The sequence below is a fragment of the Thunnus thynnus genome, chromosome 7 (genome assembly GCF_963924715.1).
Source record: "Thunnus thynnus chromosome 7, fThuThy2.1, whole genome shotgun sequence".
NCBI lineage: Eukaryota > Metazoa > Chordata > Actinopteri > Scombriformes > Scombridae > Thunnus > Thunnus thynnus.
In genome coordinates this window covers 7,723,312-7,745,513 of record NC_089523.1, presented here as the reverse complement: position 1 = coordinate 7,745,513, position 22,202 = coordinate 7,723,312, and the positions used below count along the sequence as shown (strand labels likewise).

The following is a 22,202-nucleotide window of genomic DNA, read 5'->3' as shown; positions in this document are numbered from 1 at the left end:
CTCTGGTGTCATTGTGTTCTGTAAATCATTGGCATTGAATGTTCTTTGTTGTTTTCTTTCCGGCCTGACTCTGCTGATTTAAATGTCAGCAAAGAGCATCAAGGCAGGGCTACTGTATTCCTCTGACATGTGTTATCCCTCTATATCTCTGCCCTTAGGGCAGCAAGAGGAGAAAAAGGGAATGTCGGACATCCACAGAGGGGAGATTGGGAATCAGTTTCTGGGATCGTTCCACTAATCCATACAAGAGGTTGAGTGGGTATAGGGCAGAGATGAGAGGGAGCAGGGCAGAGGACAGAAAAGAGATTAGAACTAACCATAACACTGAGTCCCAACGCTCCGCCAGCACCAAACTCAAGTACGAGAGATGGGCAGATTTTTTTGGATTGCTGAATGTTACTGTGTGTTGCTGTCACTGATAGGTCAGAGGGTCAGCTCCACGGGGGTTGTGAAGTGCTCTGGATGAAAGGTTTTAGGGATGATATTTGCTCACAGTGTGTTGAGATCCGTGATACCTTGAAACAAGGGCCTTGAATCACTATGACACGATACACTCAAGAGAAAAAACATGTTTTGCTCTCAATGATAAGTCCAGCCCAATGTGTATTACCCTGTTGTCAACTGGTGCTGTTGTTTTTAGCCATGCTAGCGTTTTTGTCCAGACTGAAATATTTCACCAACTGCTGGATAGATTGCTATGAAATATGTATATTCATGATCCCCAGAAGATGAATCCTACTCCTACCACTATGAGGTTGTGATTTGTAGTTTTGAGTGAAATGTCTCAACAACTTTTGGACAGATTGATAAACTAATGTCATTCTCTTTATCCTCAGCTGTACTTTTTGTTTAGTAAATGTTTAAAAAAAAAAAAAACATGAGAAACATCAGCATGTTAACATATTAGCATGCTGACATTAACATTTAGCTCAAAGCAGTGCAGTGCCTCATTACATCTTCACAGAGGTGCTAGACTCTTGTTAATTAAAGTCTTTAAATTATGTGACTTTGTAATATGCAGTTAGTAGCAAAATTGTCCCTGGTGGAAAATGTACAATAACAAAACAAACTTAAATTAACTGAACTGACTTGATTTGGCTGTAAGTCAACATAAATCTTAACTTAATAAATTGCCAAAGAGTTGGAACAATCAGTGCAAAATTAGACAAGTCCGCAAAATAAAACAAATGCTATGTTTTCTTACCTACAGTGTATTCCTCCCCCTCTGTCTGTGTGTGGTCATGGTACAATGTAACATTATTCATTTTTTTTAATAGGAGGCTCGCTAGCAGTTCCTGCAGCTCCTTTCTAACTTCATCAACTCCTTAATATGTCACTTTGATACTCATGTTCCTCAAAGTTATCGTAGCCCATTTTCTGTCTTTTTTCTCTTTCTCCACTTTTTCAGGACGGTAGCATGCAAAAGGCACAACTAGTCTGGATCATGATCCTCATTGCTGCAATCTCCCATATATGAATCAGGACCTAAATATCCTAAATAAGCACTTTCAAAACAGCTTCTAAAGATATTTTATTGTTAACTTTGAAGAAAAAATACACACATTTGACTTGATGTTGAACCTGCACATCTTGCATGTCTAAGCGTGTTGCACATTGCACTCTACAAAATGCTGAATGGCAATAGTTACACATTTAAATCAGACAGATTTTCAACGCTGAATGTTCTTACACTGTGGCAAAATGAGAATAACTTGGCTTTGCTGCACCTTACACCTCAGGCTGCTCAGTAACAGCGAGACTCACCTTCTGACTAGGATTTAGACTGAGAACACAGAGCTGGGTTCAAGCTCATGGTGACACAGCAACACTGGCCAGCCCAAAAGCTCATTAACAAAGTGCAGTAGACTATGGTCACTGACGGGCTCAGGCTCTAATGGTTGTCCCTTTACACAGGTTATGTGATATGCATCAAACACAATTTTACACTTTACAATTTCATAGTGTCACTGATATTGTGAGTGGAGCTTCAATTCAAAAAGACTCATATTCATAAAAACTGAATATATTGGAAGTTCATAACAGCCAGATAGATGGACAGATAGATAGATAGATAGATAGATAGATAGATAGATAGATAGATAGATAGATAGATAGATAGACCCCCTCCTGTGCTTTGCAGGCAGTGTGGCCCTGTAATCCCCCAGCAGCAGCATATGGACTCTGAAGCACAGAGACACAGACACAGATACACTCAGGACTTTGAAATATGATTCATTTCTTTCCTCTCTCTAATCCCCTACAAACAAGCTGGTGGCCGGCCTGCTCTGGAGGCACACTGTAATCATGCCACAGGCTGCCAGAGCTGACCAGCCTCTCCATCATCCCTCCCTCCCCCCTTCCCTCCCCTCATCCCTTCCTCCCTTCTTCCTCCCTCCTGCCTGCCTGCAGTCCAATTTCCTCTTAATCGATTCCTAATCCCAACGCCGCCAAGCATACACGCGCCAAGCACACTCCCAAACACACACACACACACACACACACACACACACACACACACACACACACACACACACACAGTATATGTACAGGAACACATTCACAGTCATCATTAAACACACACACACACACACACACAAGCAAACATACACACCCAAACAGACAGTCATGACCAAACACAGCTACAGACAAAAGTCATTTACACAGACAATGGCACAGATACACACACATGCTTAACAAAAATGTATTTTTTGCTTTCGTTAGAATAATATAAAATTAAAAAGAAATCCAGGATGTGAAGTTATGCTTTTTGCATTAATAATTTTGCAGTCTACTTAGTATTGGGAATGGATTGTGGTTATAGTACACAAAGCACAGTCTGGGTGAGGCTTTTATCAAGTCAAACCAGGTTTATGTACGTATGTCAAAATCGCAAGCAAGTGCCAGAGAGTTTTATCATCTGCACAACATCCTCTGTCCTTAGACCCTGTTGCAGTAAATAAGAGTCTGAAGCCATGCTAGCAGCTCTGTAAGGCTGCTCTTAGGCCTAACAATGCTTCAAGATAAACACTATAATCAGTATGCTAACATGCTCACAATGACAATGTTAACATGCTGCGATAAGCAGGTATAATGTTTAACATGTTCACCATCAGAGGTTTGTGTGTTAGCATGCTAACATGATAACTAGTGTTAAAACACAAAGTGCAGCTGCAGCTGAGGCTGATGGGAATGTTCCCAAATCTATGGTCATAAACCAAAGTATTGGAAAAAATTAAATCTTGACATGATAATGGCACTAGAGGGGAAGTCAAAGGAGCACCAAAACTGTTAATATTAATCCTAAAAGGGACCAAATTGTATTCCAATTGTATTCTAATCCATCCGTTGTTGAGACATCTCACTGAAAACTAATCTCATGGTGACACTAGAGGAAAAGTCATGGAATTTCCAAAGGCGTTAGCATTCTTGTCCAGGAACCATGAAAATAACATTTTGTCCCAAACCCTTCCTGTAGATGTTGAGATATTTCACTGGATGAAGTGAAACCTTTGACGTGCTGGTAGCAGTAGAAGAAATGTCAGAAGATCACCAGAGTCAGTAGGATTCGTCCTATCAGCAGCATGGATACCTGTATGGCAGCACATCCAATAGTTTTAGAAATATTTCAGTCTAGACCAAAGTGTTGGCCCAAACAACTGAGTTATAGATAAGACATTGACATTTTCTTGTGCCACTAAAAAACCTGAGAAAGTTAAACTAAAAAAAAGTTGCAGTATTAAAATTACAATATAGAGACATAGAATTACAATATACAACATGAAACTACAAGGTTGCACAGTTACAGAGCTACATGTAGCAGGGATTCTCAGTTATAATACCGCTTTCAATATTTCTAGGTTAATAAGAATAAACTTTTTGCAACAAAATGATTCTAATTTTTGTTAGAATAAGTACGTTTAAGTGGTCTTTTATCCACACCAGCTGTTAAAACACTAACTGTTCCCCAACATTAAAACCACTTTTAAAATCTGTAAAAAAAAAAAAAAAAAAAAAAAAAAAAATCAAAAACTGAAGGTATCCCGTGCACAGCAGTGCCTCTCTCCTGGGTGGCAGATGGAGCAGACTAAACCACAGCAAACCAAGCAATCTGTCTACCTTTAAATCTGTGTCATATATAAGTCTGTAATATACGGCTATCATCGAATTGTCACAAAATTGATAAATTATAAAAACAATAATAATTTGCGTTAAGTCATTAAATAAGATTTGTAATCATGCATTAATGCTGCTAAATCACACAGTGCTGCAGTGTAAGTAGGTGTGAGTGATCTGCAGCTAGTGGCTGTAACAGGATCAGTATTACAGTATGAATGGATCAACCAGCTACTGTCAACCTCAGCATACACTTCTGCTAAGGGCTTTACTGCAGATTACAACTTAACACCTAGTTAATATCTCTAATAGTAAAAGTCAGAGTTTAGAGCCACAGATTAATGATATGTTGGACTGAAACAGTTAGATTATGGGAGTGCTTGGCGTTGGGTGCTAATTGGAGTGTTGCTGACTGAATTTGCTGATATCTGAGGCAACAGGTGGGAATGTTTTAGTGTGTGTACATCAGTGGGTTATACTTCTCTTTGATTGACCACTTTGAATACCTCTGCCAGTTTTTCCTACTTCCTGGGGCCTTGCTCATTTGTGGCTACTACAAACATCATCTGCAAGGAAAACTTGTCAAAATGATTTAAACTGGCAATGAACCTTTATCACCCTAGACCTCCAATCATAGGCTCCGTTCCATTTTTTCTTCTGCATCTAAACTCTTTTCTGTCTCCTCTGTATCCTCCTGTTTCCGCCGTCACTTCACGTGTTCCCTCCTTCATGCCACCTTCCCTCATCCGCCCCTTCCTTCGTGCCACCTCTCCCAGAGTGCCCCCTCGTTCCCTCCGCTCCACCTCTCCTTGCAGTTTGTTATTCTTGCTGATCTAATTTAGAGAATGTCCCAAATCCTCTTAGTGTCCTGCTCCCTCAGCGCAACACTAAGTGAATTAGACAGGATTACTGTCTCCCTCTTCCTCCTCCTCCTCCTCCTCCTTCTCGTCGTCCTCCTCTTCCTCCACTATTTCTTCTTCTTCTCTGTGCTGTCACTCTCTCCTCATCATCCCACTTCCCCTATCTCTCCACTTCTATGTCCATCTTTCTCTGGACATTTCTCTTTTCATCGGCAGGATTAAAGCCTTTCCAGATGACAAATTGGTTCCAATGTTCCCTGGTGACAGATGCTCTCGGAGGCCCAGTGCATCATGGGACATAAAGTATCGTTAATTAAACTTTGACCTCTTGCAGATAACACAGATGAAGTCCACTCAACATCAGCATGTACAACCAGTGCAGAGAGATGAATAGTTTCAGTGATATTTCTTGTGTAACACAAGTTTCATTTATGCCATCTTTCTGTCCTTTGATCCAGCCAGAGTTTCATACATTCACTTCTTTTTTACTACTTTCTACTCTCACATTAAACAATAATACCAAAGGTGAGTGCTAACCACTTTCCACCAAAAGGAGCAATGCCAAAAACATGATTCCTTTGCTTGTGTGACTGTATCTGTCCTTGGTGTGACAGCAGGCCGCAGGAACCCCGGGCCCAGTCAGGCCATCCAGTTCCCTGCCAGTGTGATGTAGAATAATCTGTAGTCTGGCTCTCACTGGTTCACCCTGAACTCTGCCGTGCCTCTACAGGGTCAATGTGAGATCCCTAGTGTCTACAAGGACTGAAACACTGTGATGTAATTTAATTGTGTCTGATTTTCTTTTCTTGTTTCTTTCTTTCTTGTAGAAATCTGTTCTGGATGGCGTGCTGCTATCAAGGATATATAAACATGTTAGAGTATTGTCGAGTAGTAGCTGTTATACTGACCAAAAAACTCTTTCTTTCTGTTATCCCCCTTTTTTAAAAATAAATAGCAATACAAGAACACCAGATGTAACCCTCTGAGGGAGAAAAAGTAAAATATGGAGACAGAAAACTATGCATGAGATTAGATGAGGTGAAATAGTAAAAGATAAGAGTAAATGAAAGTAGATGAAAGGGTTTGTTACTATATACAGAGAAGAGGGATCTAGAAGTAGATATGTGTTGGCACATGTTCATTCATTGATCAGATCTATTTGGTCTATTTAGATCAGTGATTCACAAGACTCCCGAGATGATGACAGGATAGAAGAAAACATATTTCCACCACATGAAAATAATTTTGTTGGACTTTTCTCTGATCTTTTCCATTTTTCTACTGAACTACTGAATAATTTACCTCTGCGGGTATCTAAAAGTAGAGGGGTCACAAGTAGCCTACAGTACCAATCAAAAGTCTGGACACACTTTCTCATTGAAGCGACTGGGAAGGTGTGTCCAAACTTTTGCTTGGTACTGTAGATATTAACAAGCTGGTTAGAAAACATTGATTTAGATACTATTTGTTATCCATGCATTATTTTTCCATGCTAACTTTGAAATACCACCTAGAATTAATTCACACCATCCACTGTTATTACCTTACATCACTCAGTTTTTTTGTTTCCTAATTCCTACAGAACAAACTAACAAATGACTTTTTTCACATTTTGTGTGTAATTGCACTTGGAATCTTTGTTTATGTCATTGATTGTACTTTAGTATGTATTGACAAATGTTGCCATTCAAAATTTAAATTGCTACCGTTACTGACACTTTAAAGCAGAGACACTTTGCATTTTCCAGCTGTGCATTTAACATATGGAATAATGTGGCGGTAACTTTAATGTAATTAAATAATAATAATAATAATAATAATAATAATAATAATAATAATAATAATAATAATAATACATTTTATTTATAGAGTGCCTTTCAGGGTACTCAAAGACACTTTAAGTTAATGTGATGATAGAAAACAACACACTAAAATATATATAACACACAACATTAATTACAAATTAAAAGCAGTTCTGAAAAGGTGAACTGCAGTATTAAGTTCTCAAATTCATCCATGACATGAACTTGGAAAACATGAGCCTATAAGACATATTGTTTTAAAGTTTAGCTGTTGACTTCATTAGCCTTTCAACATAGTCAGACGGCCAAATGAACGTTTTTGTTTTTACAGAAATATGAATGGGCATCTTTTATTTACTAGCACAACATTTATGGATAAAGAATGCAGTTGAAGATTTTAGGCAAATATACAGTATGTTATAATATTTTAAAAAACATTTACATTGCAGGATACTGAAACTAAATAGAAAACTATATGGAGTATTTTGTATTCTCGCTCTGTTATTGGCAACAAACGGACCTACAGTACAGCCTGTGAGTTCCTGCCTGAACTTTTCAACTTTGCCCATCTCTCCGCTACATTTATGTCCCCTGCTGTTTTTTTTATCTGACTTACTGCATGGTGAATACATCTTGATCTTCTGGAAAATGATTTTTCCAAATGTATTATTCTTACAGAGCTTTACTGTGTCAACAAACACACTGTACTTCATTTAGAGCATCAGACATGACACCAAGACCTTTGCATTGTTCAATCCCCCTTTTAGTGTAAACCCCTGCATATCTCCATCCCCCTGCTCTGCCTTCCTGCGCTTCCTCCTCTTTCTTTGTTTCAATCTCTCCCCATCTCCCATCTCTCTTTTTCTTCTCTCTCATTCTCTTCCTCTCTTCATCTGTGGGCCATCTGAACGCCCCCCTTCCCACTTCTCCTCCCTCACTTTCAGTAATTCCAGCGTTGCCTCTCTCGATTGCTCGCTCACCCTAATCCAGCTCTGACCTCAATCCCGTGATGTAACGGATCATGTGATGCGGGGAGAAAGAGAGGGAGAAACAGAAAAGAGAAGAGAGGAGAGAGAGAGGAACGTAAAGTGGGGAAACATGGTCTAATCCTCAATGCTGGAGCCACAGACCAATCACAAACTGATGGGGTGGGGTGGGGGTCAGGGGGTGTCTCCATTAAGTTACAAAATATTAGTCACACACATACACACACAAACGCACAGAAACACACACACACACGGCCACATATGAGCACAAACACACACGCCCCTTCTGGAAACAACAAGTCAACATGTTTGTTTCATCTCTGTGACTCAGTGGCTATTTACATGCCCGTTTGTCTTCATACTGCCAACAACAAACACAACCGGTCTGTTTATGACTGATACACAGCCTCACACTCACAAATATTTACTGTGTGTGACTATATGAATATATGCATTTCTATTTTTTTGTACACAAACCACAGATCTATGTACCATACCATGGGTATCAAAGTTAAAATTTGTTTTATATCTCACATAATTTGCTAATCTAACTCTACAGATTTACATTATTTATAACAGAGTGGCCATATGGCTTTATGTCAAAATATCGTAAGACTTGATATAAGACTACATAATATACTGTATATTCTAAAATGTGACTAAATTGTATGGAAGCCCATTTCTGCCACTTAAAAACAAATATCTCATAATTATGGCATAGTGTTTAAAAAAGACTTAATAATAAAAAATAAATCATAACTGGTGGATTTTTTCCAAGTGTCAGAAATGAACTTGAAGTTAAAAAAAAACAAAAAAAAAAACAAGTTAACAAAAACAACAAAAAGTATGAATTCACATACATTCCTAGTTTGTCATATATAACAGAAAATGTTTTACTTTCTTTCAGCCTATACCTATAATGTGCTTTTTTACAAATGTAACCAGCTGAAATGTATTTTGCTCTGTCAAACACAAACAATAAGAAAAAAATGTCATCACTTTAATATTTTTGCTTTTTTTCCCACTGTACTTGTTTTTTCCTGTTTCAGGGCCTTTTCTGCCACCATCACTGCTTAGATCTTAGACTCACCATTTAAATAAATGTTTGTTGTAGTGTGTCATTTTGATATGAATTATATTTTGTGAACAAAGGGGGGAAACACATTTTTGCATACTGAAATGTATTTGTTTAGTGTATTTACCTGTGTTTTTGCCAGTACTGTGTGTGTCATGTAATGCCAGTACTGGTCATTAGGGGGAGGTGTAGAGAAAAATAACCCAGCATAGTGACAGACAGTGTGTGTGTCCGCGGAGACTCGTGTATGTCCTCCTCTCCCTCCCCTCTTGCTTCTGGTAGCAGTGTGACTAGGGAAGCACATGGCCTGCGAGACACAGGCTGGAACACACACACAAACACACACACACACACACACACACACACACACACACACACGCTAGTACAACCCAATAACACAACTCACAGCCACAAACAGCAAAAAAGACTGAGCTTTGGAGTCAAGTGAAATGAAAGTAAATCCAGTGATGTCACACAAATGCAAACACTATATTTATATAAACATGAGAATTTGACATTTTATTCAAAGCATTTCTGGAAAAGCATATGTTAAGGTTTTGACCGTTTTGATGTTGCCTCAGGGCCCTGACACCATGAGCCATTTTGTGGCCTTTGTTGAGGGTCTTTTCTTGAATTCCAAGAATATAACAAGATTCTCACAAAAACAGGTGAAAAAGGTTCATAGTGGCCTGAAAAAGAAAAATCTGGAAAATTTTGCAGTGTGTTCACCGGCCACTAATAGAAGACCTGAGTCAACTAGAGGAAACACATCCTATAAACAGTCTTGGTGGTGCGGCCTAGCCTAACCATAAGTCTCAGATACTTCTTATTTCTCTCTCTGGCTAGCCACCCTTGTGGAAAACTAGAAACTCACCCTTATGCCCTGCTCCAAACACTGAGACAAAGAATTTGACAAACAAATTATTCTGCGTAAAAGGGTGAGAGGGTTGCTTATATTGCTGAACCCACTAAATAACAGCCAACTATGCAGCACTTTGCTGCTTTCGCCATTTTTTTAGGTCACTGTTTAGGTTTACCAGCATCATATAGCCAGTATGGTTGAGTCTTTCTGCTCTCACCAACCCAGCATAAAAAACTGAAAGTTTCAAGTAGACAAGCTCTGGCAGGCCACTAACCACCCAGACAAAAACAGGGCTAAAAGGAGCGAATATCGGATTTATATTCATCAGAAGCACAAGCTCTATGTCTGCAGAATGCGTAGCCTAAGCCTAACATGTTAGCCATAAGAACCGTATATTTATAGATCCCACTACTTTTCTTGGCAAGACACGGTCTACTCTACCTCTGATGGGCTCGCACTCATTGCCTTTGTTGGTTGGGTTGGTTAGGTTTAGGCATGAGGAGTGAGATTGGTTGGGTTGCCAAGAAAAGCAGTGGGATCCATAATAACGCATAAGAACCTGAAAAGCTGATAGTATCGACTGTTTCTGTGAGTATTCTTCTGAGTCATTCTGCATCATAATAGTCAAAATACACTTGTTGCAGAATTTGCCATCTTAATCTAGGGAAGTAAAACTTTATATGATATTCTGTTACTAAACTCACTGTATTTCCAACCCGTATTTTTCTTCTTACAAAACAGCATGTAGAACCATGTTTCATTAACAGCTACAGGCCTTGTTAAACAGTGTGTGTAGCTGTACTGAACCCTGCTGTGTTGCTAGTTGTCTACCAGGCTGTGCTAATGGCTGGACACGGTTAATCCCTGGGAGCAATTCCCGACTCCCTCCACACCCCCACCCTCAGGTTCCCCAGACCCCCCACCCGCTCTGTCCCTTTGTGCACTAGTACACTACAATAATCTCAGTGGTGGTGTGCTCATCTAGTCTGAACCCACTCACCCCCTGCCCCCTCCCTGTTCCCGCCTATCACTACCACAATCTCCATCTCCCTCCGATCATCCTACCTGGACCCCATTTTGTAACTTTTTGAAAAAGACGATCTGACTGTCAAGATCACGTCATGCAGTGACTGGTCATGTTTGCAGATGTGTAAAAGTAAGGCAGAGTTTGAACTTTTCTATCCATCCCTTAGTTTTAAAGCCTTCACAGAACTGCCTCTGTTACATTGTATGTACAATAAAGTGCAACACCATGAATTCTTTTGAGGAGAAATCCTTATTTGTATGATTTATTTCGTCTCTCTATGCTCCACCTTTGAACCCATTCAGGTACAACACAACACTTCATATGACCTTGTTTGTTTCAATCGTACCCCAGCCTTGAGTTCGCCAATTTTTGTAACTTTCTGAAACAGAAGATTTGACAATCATGCCCATTTCACCCATCCCTCAACTTCTCCCTTTCTTTATTCAAGTTTTTCATTTTGCCTTTGTGTGTGGCCTTTCAGAACAACTATAAACACTTTTGACTGAACTCATTTGTTCCAAGCATAGTGGGGCCTTTATTTTCCAGTTGCCTATACTTGGGGGAATGTTTCTGACCATACTAACTCTGTAGTGGAAGGTTTTCACTGTGTCTTAAGGAAGTTGTTCTGATATTTGGGATAGTGATGCACACTTTCAGACGGTCTCTCCTTGACAGCATCCCTAGTGTTGTACTCAGTAGTTCACATGAAAAGTGACACAGATAGTGGTGTAAAGAATGGAGAAAGAGAGCTTGACAGGGTCAAACTCTGCTTACTCTCACACCCACACACAGTTGGTCAATTACTGCACAAAATGGGCATGAATGTTGCATTACTAGTGTCAGAAAGCTACTGAAATTGTCAGACACAGCCCCCCTATATTCCAACGTTGGGAATGTGTTGGGGGAAGAAGTTTCTGAAGTTTATGACTATACGCCAAGCAGTTCTAATGAAGGATACTGGCAACTTAACTGTATATGGAATATAGTTCTAGCTTCTTTTCCCACATGAAATCAACAATTGCTGGAAGATTTACAGGTTAAGGTGCATTTGGGGCAGTGGCTCTACCATCCACCTGTCTGTAAGTGTCTTTCTCTGTTTCTCTACCCAACTGTACTCATGAAGTCTTTCTGGAACTCCTCATTCCTCTGGAGTTTCCTGTTAAATATACAACCCCCCATCAATGCACCCACCCTATACATCTGTCCCTCTTCTTTCTTCCCCTTCTGTCCCTCTCTACTTTATTTCTGTAAGCCCTACTCCCTCCTTCCCACACACACACACACACACACACACACTGTACCAGTTGTGTACTAATCTGAGGGTCGGCCTCTCAACCTGCCCCCCCGCAATCCCCCCACCTTCTCCCAACACACACACACACACACATACACACATATCTCTCTTCCTCAACATCCATCCACCTCTCCCCTCCACCCAATCTCTCCATCTCTCCTCACCCTCAGGCATGCTCCACCCGCTGTCCCCCCCACCCCCTCCACCAATCCCAGCACTGTGTTAATCTGGTGCTGGTCTGACGGTCAGCACTTTGAGCGGCAGACAGACAGATTGGCTGTAATCCCCTGAGTGCCACAGATGGAGCGCCACTACGCAGACCTTGGGGAAGGTGAATGCACAGTTGTGCGCGTGCGCACACACGCGCACACACACGGACATAGATATACAATTAGAAAAAAAAAACTATGCACATACTCCTTTAGATGCAGGGACATGTATAGTCCATTATATGCTCAGCAGTTAGAGCACTGTGCTGCTTCTGACTGGTCACATCATCATACTGCCACATGATGCTGATGTAAAATCACACTGTATGCCATGTTTCTGATGAAATAAGCTCCAGATGTACAGATCAGAAAAGACGAGAGGTTCATGTTGTAATTAGAAGTATAGTGGCAAATAAAAAAGTAAGTTTTGATCTCCGGGTTGTAATGTTATCTTACTCAAAACTTGGTGGAAAAGATATTTTCATTTTGTCCTAACAATGTAAGAAAATGCAATCATCATAATTCATAATTTTTCAGACCTCTTTAAAACAACAAAGACCTGACTCTTGATCCAAAGAAACAGTTCTTTGATATCCTGCCATGTAATCCTGAAGTTAGATTAGCTAATGGTTAGCTGTTCTTTCTTCTTTTAATCCAAAGAATGAAATAATATAATTTAAGGCATTTGAGACAGGACTAGGAGAGAATATTTGCTAATAATTCAATACTTTTCATATTAGAACGCCATTATAATTTACCATTGTAACATATATATGATGGATATTATTGTATTGATGATTTGAACCATGCATGCAAAGTGACATCAATTTTAAAATCACTTTTCTGGATGGCCTTCACCCTGACTGTGGTTTGATTGCATCTGTGTGTGTGTGTGTGTGTGTGTGTGTGTGTGTGTATGTACAGTATGTGTGTATGTGTGTGTGTGTGTGTGTGTGTGAACATACCTCCGTAGCTGTGATGCCCATTCAAAACAACAGGATTAAAGGCTGGTGTTTGATTAGATGTTTGTTTGTCTATGTGTGTTTCACTGTAATGAGTATGACTGAGGCCACAGTGACATGGGTGAATGTGTGTGTTTGTGTTTTTTTTCATTGTAATGAATATGGCTGAGGGCATGGCTTTATCCCTTTTAATCAAGGAAGTAGAAGGATGAAATGAAACACTAATGAGGGGAATGATGTCAACCCAGAAAGGGATATTAATTGTAATGCCAGAGTCTCTTATGTGCGTGTGTGAAATCATCCAGCAAAAACAGGAAAGTGGGAATTAAAAGAAGTTACTTCTAGGCCGTATTTTAACATCAAACAAAAATGTGTAAAGGCTACGATGCCTCTTAGAATTTGACTTAAAATAATTTAAAGACTGAGGTCAGAGGGATGTGAATAATACATGTGTATGTTAGTGTGTTTGGCTGTCTAAGGAGAAAAGTGAGGCTACAAATATGCATATTTCAGACATAAACATATTATAGGACTGACTACATAGTTGCATACATTCAAATTAAACCAAAATATTATTAATCTATTATTTATCTAATACACATAAGTAATATCCTGCTTCACTCCAAGCTTTAAACACACTGTAATGTCAGCAGGAAGTCCACTCTGAGTTGATTTTACCAACACAAACAAGGTGTCTTACTGCCATCTAGTGGTACAACTGCCGGCAGTGTGAAATGAGGGCATTATGGAGGCCACAGGAGATAGACTTGAGTTTTTTAGAATACTTTTTCTAGAAGTATGGGTCATCTTCCCCTTAGGTCCTTTGACTGTAGCATAAAGTATCTTGTGTTTTGATGATGTAAGAGTGGTTGTTCCTGATGTGTGGACATGTATAAGCTTGTAGCATTTCTTCCAAAGCAGGAAATAGTTTCGACATGTTTACTGGTTCAGTCTGATAATAAAAATAACTATCTAGTGGCAATAAACTGTAGGTTCAATGATTTTACAGCACTGATTCTGCATTTCCTGGGTTGTTGCTGCCACAGCAATGAACTCTAGTATATCTGAAACTCAAATCATTTACTGTGAACCGTTTGTATTTGTGGTACTACGTACAGTATATACACGTACAATGTGGGTCAAAATGTGGTTTATTACTAGATTATCGTCTTTCTCAAAGCCAACTCAATCAAGACCATCACCCTGTTTAAGCCTTTGTCTTATTTAACTGTAACAAACAGATTATTATTATAAAACAATCTCTTATTTTAGTAAGACAAAATAAAGTGAGTGCATCTACCACTGAAACAAGGGAGTGTGTGTAACATCCATTTATTACCACCTTATATGACAAATCTGGAAATTACAAACATTGTTTAATTGAAACATCATCCTCAACATTTCAAAAAAGAAAATCAAATTGAGCAAAAATAAAAATTAAGTTAAAAGGGTGACGAGCCAACCTGAGAAACGGTACACAGATGATCAACTGATCTGGAGAAAAAAATAGAGACAAAGGGGGGACGTTTACAGAAAACATGACCATTATTACCTGTCATGTAACACTGATTTACAATACATTTTCACATTTTAATCAGTTGCTTTGTTTTAAAAAATCTTGAGATCTTTTGGTTTTGGAGAACATTACAAACCTCGATGAACCTTTATTATAAAAAGGTCCTTTATTAGAAAATGAGCCACTGTTAAAAAAGTATCTCTGACACCATACTTGAGTGCTCAAGCTTTGGCTAAAATAAACCAATTAGAACACCACAAAAACAGGTGAGGTGAAATTTTTCTGTCAGTTAGGAAAAGAGCATCTACAAGAGGATTTAAACTTTGGTGCCAGAACGATTCAGTAGCTTCACATTTCAGTAGAAAAAAATATTTCAAATCTGTTTTTTTTGTGTTTTTGTTCTCTGTGTTTTAATCTGATTCATCCCCCCATCTCCATCTCATCCACAAATAGATTGCAGTGAAAAATAAATCCCATGTGTAAGTCTTATTTGGAAGGAAAAAAAAACTAACATGATGAATGACAGCGATGATCAATATGGTAATCTTAAATCAACTTCTCCAAAGATGCTGATGGATTGTATACAATTTGCTGTGGTGATGAGAGCAAACACTCATGCAGACATATTCAGGGACAGAAAATCCAGCCCCGGCCCTCGTGAGCAGAGACTAACGCTGTCATCTCTGCACGTTTGACAGCGGAGGCTGGTAGAGGATAGCAAGCAGGAGAAGAGGAACAAGTAAGTTCTTGTAGCACCCTGCTGTAGAGAAGGGACAAGAGTCCCCCAGCAGACAAATACCCATCCTCTCCTCCTGTCTGTCCCTCCACAGTTTGCATTGTTCTAGTCTGTTTTACTCGTTCTATCCACCGATCATCCTCTCCCCCTCATCTGCGTGTCTGAGTCAGAACAGAAACAGTGCAAACCAGGAGATGTGTGTACTTGAGGAGATCTCATCACCAAAGAGTTGGTACATGCACAGAAAGAGAGTATCCTAGAAGTCTGCTGCCGAGAGCACTAAGAAAAACACGACTATACACTTTATTCATAATATAATCAGTTTTCCTCTACACACTACTAACACAGGGAGAGAGGGAGGTGGGGAGCAGGTGAGGGGCAGAGGGATGGAGAGACAGACTGGTGAAGGAAGGGCAGGAGGAGGTGAAAAGGATCAAGAGGAGAAGAGAGTGTTTAAGCACGCTCCCCACGGATACGACGTGCCAGCTGGATGTCTTTGGGCATGATGGTGACACGTTTGGCGTGGATGGCGCACAGGTTGGTGTCCTCAAACAGACCCACCAGGTAGGCCTCGCTGGCCTCCTGCGGAAGAGGGACACAGAATATACAACATTTGTCAGTAGAGCTGAAATGATTAGCTGATTGATTGATCAATCACTTTTGGCTTTTAAAAGCCAATTTATAACTTATTATTTTGTCTTTATGTATTAGACTAAATGATTAAATGATTCCGCAACAAAAATAACAGATTCACTGATGGTTAAAGTAACCCTTATGTGAAGCCCTAGCTGTCAGTCCCTACATCTGCAGAATTTTATGAACATTGTATGTACAGTAAAGCCTTCAGCAGACCTGCTTATATGGATACGACATGCATTTTGCACTTTCCATGTATACTGTATATATGCTTATTTATTTCCCTACATTCATATGGTTATATTTGTTGTATACATGCAGTCACCTTGATTACTGTTACTGTTTAACTTTCATAATTTCTTTTTTACCTCACTTATCATACTGCAGACGTTGGGGTTTTTTTTATATTTTCACATTATAAATACATTATCTTTTACTCAGTTTTATCTTAGTGTTAATATGTGGTCCTGCTCTAATCTCTTTACTTAAAATTGACCAGCTTTTACAGTATCGTTCCCGTGTAAAATATAAAGTAAACTTGGGATTCACAGTATTAACAATTCATAAACAATGAGTCCGTAGTGTGAATCTGAACTTAATACTGACCTGCAGAGCTCCGATGGCTGCACTCTGGAAACGCAGATCAGTCTTGAAGTCCTGGGCGATTTCTCTCACCAGGCGCTGGAAGGGCAGCTTGCGGATCAGCAGCTCAGTGGACTTCTGATAACGACGGATCTCACGCAGAGCCACAGTACCGGGCCTTTACAATACATTAAAAAATTGTGTCATGTGGGGAGGATATGGGAAACAGAATGTGGTCTTTGCATTTAAGCCACACTACAAAAAGCAGGGCACCTACAGCTGGTTGTGTGACAGTTTTTTTCTGTACTCCCTTAATAAATTAATCATTTTAATACAGATTTTTTTCCTTCTGATTTTTGTCAGTACAACTGTAATGTCATTAAGAACTCATGATTTGAGATACAGTCTTCATTTGGCCAGAGTCAGTGAAAACACTTGTCTGGGAGCTGTTTTTGCCCCTCTCACCTGTAGCGATGGGGCTTCTTTACACCGCCAGTGGAAGGGGCACTCTTGCGGGCAGCCTTTGTTGCCAGCTGCTTACGTGGGGCTTTGCCTCCAGTGGACTTACGGGCAGTCTGCTTGGTACGGGCCATCGCTACTACAGATCACCTGAAGGAGATGGGAGAAAAAAAAAAGGGGGGGACAAAAAAAAAAATCAGTGCTTTTGGTTGGATTAATATGTGCACAACATGTTCAAAGACGTTTTGACTGTCTACTTAACACTAAATATGCAAATATGGGTAACATACAGAAAGCAAAATATTGTGTTCATTACCATACTTTTAAAGTTCTGGTACCTACACCTTGAGGTGACATTGCTGTTGTGGCAGACACAGGGGGATACATACTATACAAAATGTTTCTAAATTTTAACACAGCTTGAACTAAGTGAACTTTTGGGTTAGTAAACATACAAGACCTTCCCTATCCGACAACCATCAATCAAAGAAGAACGACGATGCTATTGGCTGCTAGACCAATATGTTCCTATAAATACAACATATTAGCCAATCAGTATGCCGAATGCTCAAAGTGGGCGGGCTCTACAGCTGCCTTCCACTGTTGCTAGGTCCGCCTACCCCGCTCTGATGATGGCGGCGGTTTGATGCGCAAACGGGATAAAGACCCAGGGCAGAAGAGCTAAGGAGTAGCACCTAAACAACTTAGATTTTACGAATAACCGCTGTTCCAGTGTATCGGAAAATGAGAGAACAACAAAGCAGACATTTCAAGGAACTCATAGATAGGCTTCGGGAAGCTGAACGGCCCCTAACGGCTGCGTAGCACCGAGCTGAACCGGCGCATAATTTGAAACCGAATTTCTCGTCATCTGAACGGCTGCAGGAAAGACTGCATTTCACCGTCGCTTCAGCCGTGTTTGTTATCTTCACACACGACGAAAAATAACAGCTTTTTCTCTGTTAAATGAGCCCAGAAATGGAACAGTTTACAACTGAAAAATACAAAGTTGATTCACAAACAGAATGGCGGCTTTTAAGAGGCTTACCTAGGGGGGAAAAGTGAGTAGAAGTCGTGAGAAATGTTCCGCTAGTCTCTTTATTTTCTTCTTCGTATCCACAATGGGAAGCAGCGTCCAGCGGGAAAATGGCCGCCGCGTCAATCATCTGTCCCCACAATGCAACAGCGTGCACAACATTTCTATGGTTACTTTTGTCACTTTGACACTTTTTCTGATCGACACAAGTCTTTAGTTTTCACCGTGTTTTGTCCGTCTTGTTTAATAAGTTGTTTCTTGCAGTTTTGAGTGTTACCGTAAAGTGTGCTGCTGCTGTTTAGAGTGTTTTGTCTTGTTTTTAAACGCTCGACGTGAATGTGACGACACAGAAAGTGTTTAACAAGTTTCTATTAGTGGTTGTTTCCGACATAGTTTTATATGCGCTGTAACGAATAAACAAACTAATGCTATGAGTCTGTTTTGGCATATTTTTTAAAGGATTAAATGTTTCTTTCACGCTGGTTGTTTTGTGACCATTTTAGAACAATTTTTTTTTTTACCGGTAATTTTGTTTTTACAGAAATGTTTTGGATTTAATTTACAATAAAAATTGTTTCATTTAATTTTTGTGCCCCTGGATTTTATTAAAATGTCCTTATCAAATTTGACGAAATGTCTAAGAATTTTAATAAGCAGCAACTGATTATTTTACTATTATGCTAATCACTAATTGAATTAATTGAATTGTTTGATCTATACAATTTTAGAAAATTGTGATAAATGCCCATCACAATTGCCTAAAGCCCAACGTGACATATAGATAGATACTTTATTAATCCAAAAGGGAAATTAAAATGCTAATTGCAACAGTCCAAAATATTCATTTTAGGATCACAGCAAAGAGAATAAACTTGAGTGAAGAGATGATTGACACTCTTGATCCTCACATATGTAGATTATTTTTCTGTCAATTAACTAGTTGAGTTGGCTTCTATATAAATCTTAACATACATATATTAACTCAAATAATTTAACCACAAGAATCTGTTTATTATGTTTGTATGTGAATTTCGGAGTACAAATATTTTGCTTTTAAAAATGACCGAAAAACATAAATCAAAAACACAGTAGAAAAAAAATAGGTTATCATACCAACCTGAGAGAGGAACAAAAAGTCATAACATTACCTGGACATAATAACGTGGCTGAAAATCAAAAATATGATCAGCATAGGTCTGCTACATATATGCCGCCTGTAGTCTGTCAAACCATGCAGTGTCATTATAGCACAATGACATTTGTAATTGACAACCAGAATCAAACGTTTGGATTTTGATACATTAAACAGTAGAAATACACCATTATTGTAAAAAATAAAAGAAAAACCACTAGTTTTACAACAAATTTCTATTTAAAAAAATAATCAGAAGACCCATTATATCAATGTATATGTCCATCTGAAGATGAAAATGTCTCAGCCTTAATGCGATTTCCTATGCTTATTCCAGATCACACATTATTCCTGGCTTGCAAAAACACCTTATTCATAGAGATAACAAGGCATTCCTGTGAGCTAGCTAGTTAGAAGTGAGGAGTGTAATTGTGATTCAAAGTTTCAAACATACATGAAGATACCTCTAAGAAGGAAACTCTGCTACTAGTAGCACCAAAGAAGACATGATCACACATTTACGGTTATCACAATCATATGATATATATAGAACCTCAAACCAAACTACTAACTAAGTATAGAGGAAGGAAAGGGATGGAAAGAGAGGTGAAAGGACAAGAGAACAGCATATAATAAATCAGAAAACATTTTAAGCACGCTCCCCGCGGATACGACGTGCCAGCTGGATGTCTTTGGGCATGATGGTGACACGCTTGGCGTGGATGGCGCACAGGTTGGTGTCCTCAAACAGACCCACCAGGTAGGCCTCGCTGGCCTCCTGCAGATGGCAGAGTAAAACATTTAGAGCATGTTCAGGTGGAAAAATACAAACACAGTAAAAGATTAAGAATTTTATATTGTGAGGTATACTGACCTGCAGAGCTCCAATGGCTGCACTCTGGAAACGCAGATCAGTCTTGAAGTCCTGGGCGATTTCTCTCACCAGGCGCTGGAAGGGCAGCTTGCGGATCAGCAGCTCAGTGGACTTCTGATAACGACGGATCTCACGCAGAGCCACAGTACCAGGCCTTTACAATACAGTAAAAAATTGTGTCATGTGGGGAGGATATGGGGAAAATTTACAAACTATTACAAGGGATATGCTTAAACACGGATGTATGTTCATCTTTGTAGATTTCAGAATTACTCTCAGCCGTTTGAACATGACCTTGAACTTGCACCTTCAGTATATGCTTACTGTTGGTAGGACAAGTGTTTGTTTGAGACAACGTGAACTGAAGTTTCAGTCTTTTTTTCACTATTTAGGGTTTGAAATCACAGAATAGGTTATCAGCTCCACCAGGGATGTTCTCCATATTACAGTCCAACTACACAATAGACACTGACTACACAGATGTACAAGTACATTAACAAGTAAACAACAAAATATCCACACTGGGGGCTTTGAGGTTGAGGGAAAACTAATGAATCAATCTGTAAGTCTGCTGAATTTACATGTGCAACAAGGGGCTTATATATTATTCCAAAAGCTAAAAGAAGGGCAACCTGGGCTCTCACCTGTAACGATGGGGCTTCTTCACACCACCGGTGGAAGGGGCACTCTTGCGGGCAGCCTTTGTGGCCAGCTGCTTACGTGGGGCTTTGCCTCCAGTGGACTTACGGGCAGTCTGCTTGGTACGGGCCATCGCTAGTACAGATCACCTGAGGGCAGATAACAAAGTTTGCTTCAGTAAAAGTACATTTTTACGTCTAATGTGAAGTAAAATAACTCACAAATAAAGGATGTTAAGGATGAAAACAGGTTTATTTAGTTATTTAAAACTTTACAACATGACGAACACTACTCCTAGCCGGCTGGAAAATAAATCTGTATCAGGAGTCTAAAATATTTTCAAACTGTATCCTAGGCAGCTTATGCAATGACTGTAGCATGAAAGACAGCGAAGACATCCAATCATCAAAGAGCTTTTTATCGCGTAAGCCAATCGCCTTCTGTATACGACCCACAGGGGAACGATGTTATGGACCTTTCGACCAATCACAGCATGATGATCCGTCCGACAAACCCCGCCCCTTGCGCACTGAACGTGGGTTCGCTCGTTTCTTCACAGTGCACGCCCCGGTTCCACACAAGCCTTGCTTTTTTATTCAGAATGAGCTATTTTACAGGAAAACCAAGCGACACCGCCCCCACCGGCTGCCTCGTGTCCGCAAACTAACACACCCAAAGATGATGGCTGGCTGCTGGCTAGAAGAATGTAAACGGGAAGGAAAAAATCGTTGTAGCAAACGAAGAAGGTGATGATAAAAACGACCGAAGAGTATAAAAACCGCGGCATGAAAGTGGAATATACTTTTTGGAGACGACACTAGACATGTCAGGGGATCAATTGGTGAACAATATTTTGTCAGATGACCCCTCACTTTAGGCGCATTTCCGAGTCAAATTCGACCAGATCACAAGTGCTTTTTAGGTCCCTGACTCCCCGAGCAGGCAGATAATAGCTCTGCGTTTTCTTTTTCATCGAAAATAAACGAAACAACACGTCCATCCGACAACTTACATAACACGAAATGATAGACTGGAGTTTTACAGAAATGGTGATACTTACCTTTGAAAAGTTAGTGAAAGATTGCAGGTTTAAATTAGGATTTTATTCTTGAGTCTCTCTAAAGCGTTGTTCTCGCAATAAAACGAAGGGAGGAAAAAAAAGGAAAGAACATAGGAAAGCAATAGGAGACACGTTTCCCATGATGCATTTGGGACAAACATATTACACACATGCTGCAACATGATAAACAATTGCATGAGCACCCTCACTGTGCAATCCGGGTGCAACAAGTTTGTCTTAATCTTGATTATTGAACGATTTGTTAGTTAAGGTTTTGTTGAGTTAAAAAAAAAAAAAAAAAAAGGTATTTTACCTGGAAAGAAAAAAGGCAGCTAAGGCACT

The 22,202-nt window shown here is 39.6% G+C and overlaps 2 protein-coding genes across 2 annotated transcripts; both read right to left on the bottom strand.

Moving 5' to 3' along the window:
- Positions 1 to 14,506: 14,506 nt before the first annotated feature.
- LOC137185738 (histone H3.3A) lies at positions 14,507 to 18,431 on the bottom strand. The gene is made up of 4 exons (XM_067594071.1): positions 18,168 to 18,431; positions 17,126 to 17,269; positions 16,685 to 16,838; positions 14,507 to 16,024 (listed from the first exon to the last, which is right to left on the bottom strand). The coding sequence occupies exons 2-4, from the start codon at positions 17,251 to 17,253 to the stop codon at positions 15,896 to 15,898; spliced, it is 411 nt and encodes a 136-aa protein (XP_067450172.1). The 5' UTR covers positions 17,254 to 17,269; positions 18,168 to 18,431; the 3' UTR covers positions 14,507 to 15,895.
- Positions 18,432 to 19,145: 714 nt separating this feature from the next.
- LOC137185739 (histone H3.3A) lies at positions 19,146 to 22,019 on the bottom strand. The gene is made up of 4 exons (XM_067594072.1): positions 21,861 to 22,019; positions 20,806 to 20,949; positions 20,162 to 20,315; positions 19,146 to 20,065 (listed from the first exon to the last, which is right to left on the bottom strand). The coding sequence occupies exons 2-4, from the start codon at positions 20,931 to 20,933 to the stop codon at positions 19,937 to 19,939; spliced, it is 411 nt and encodes a 136-aa protein (XP_067450173.1). The 5' UTR covers positions 20,934 to 20,949; positions 21,861 to 22,019; the 3' UTR covers positions 19,146 to 19,936.
- Positions 22,020 to 22,202: the final 183 nt, after the last annotated feature.

Excerpts from the sequence above, each read along its gene's own strand:
- LOC137185738 (XM_067594071.1), bottom strand. The coding sequence starts at position 17,253 with ATGGCCCGTACCAAGCAGACTGCCCGTAAGTCCACTGGAGGCAAAGCC. Across the intron at positions 16,839-17,125 it reads AAGAAGCCCCATCGCTACAG|GCCCGGTACTGTGGCTCTGC; the intron begins GTGAGAGGGGCA and ends TGTATTGTAAAG. Across the intron at positions 16,025-16,684 it reads CAGCCATCGGAGCTCTGCAG|GAGGCCAGCGAGGCCTACCT; the intron begins GTCAGTATTAAG and ends CCTCTTCCGCAG.
- LOC137185739 (XM_067594072.1), bottom strand. The coding sequence starts at position 20,933 with ATGGCCCGTACCAAGCAGACTGCCCGTAAGTCCACTGGAGGCAAAGCC. Across the intron at positions 20,316-20,805 it reads AAGAAGCCCCATCGTTACAG|GCCTGGTACTGTGGCTCTGC; the intron begins GTGAGAGCCCAG and ends TGTATTGTAAAG. Across the intron at positions 20,066-20,161 it reads CAGCCATTGGAGCTCTGCAG|GAGGCCAGCGAGGCCTACCT; the intron begins GTCAGTATACCT and ends TGCCATCTGCAG.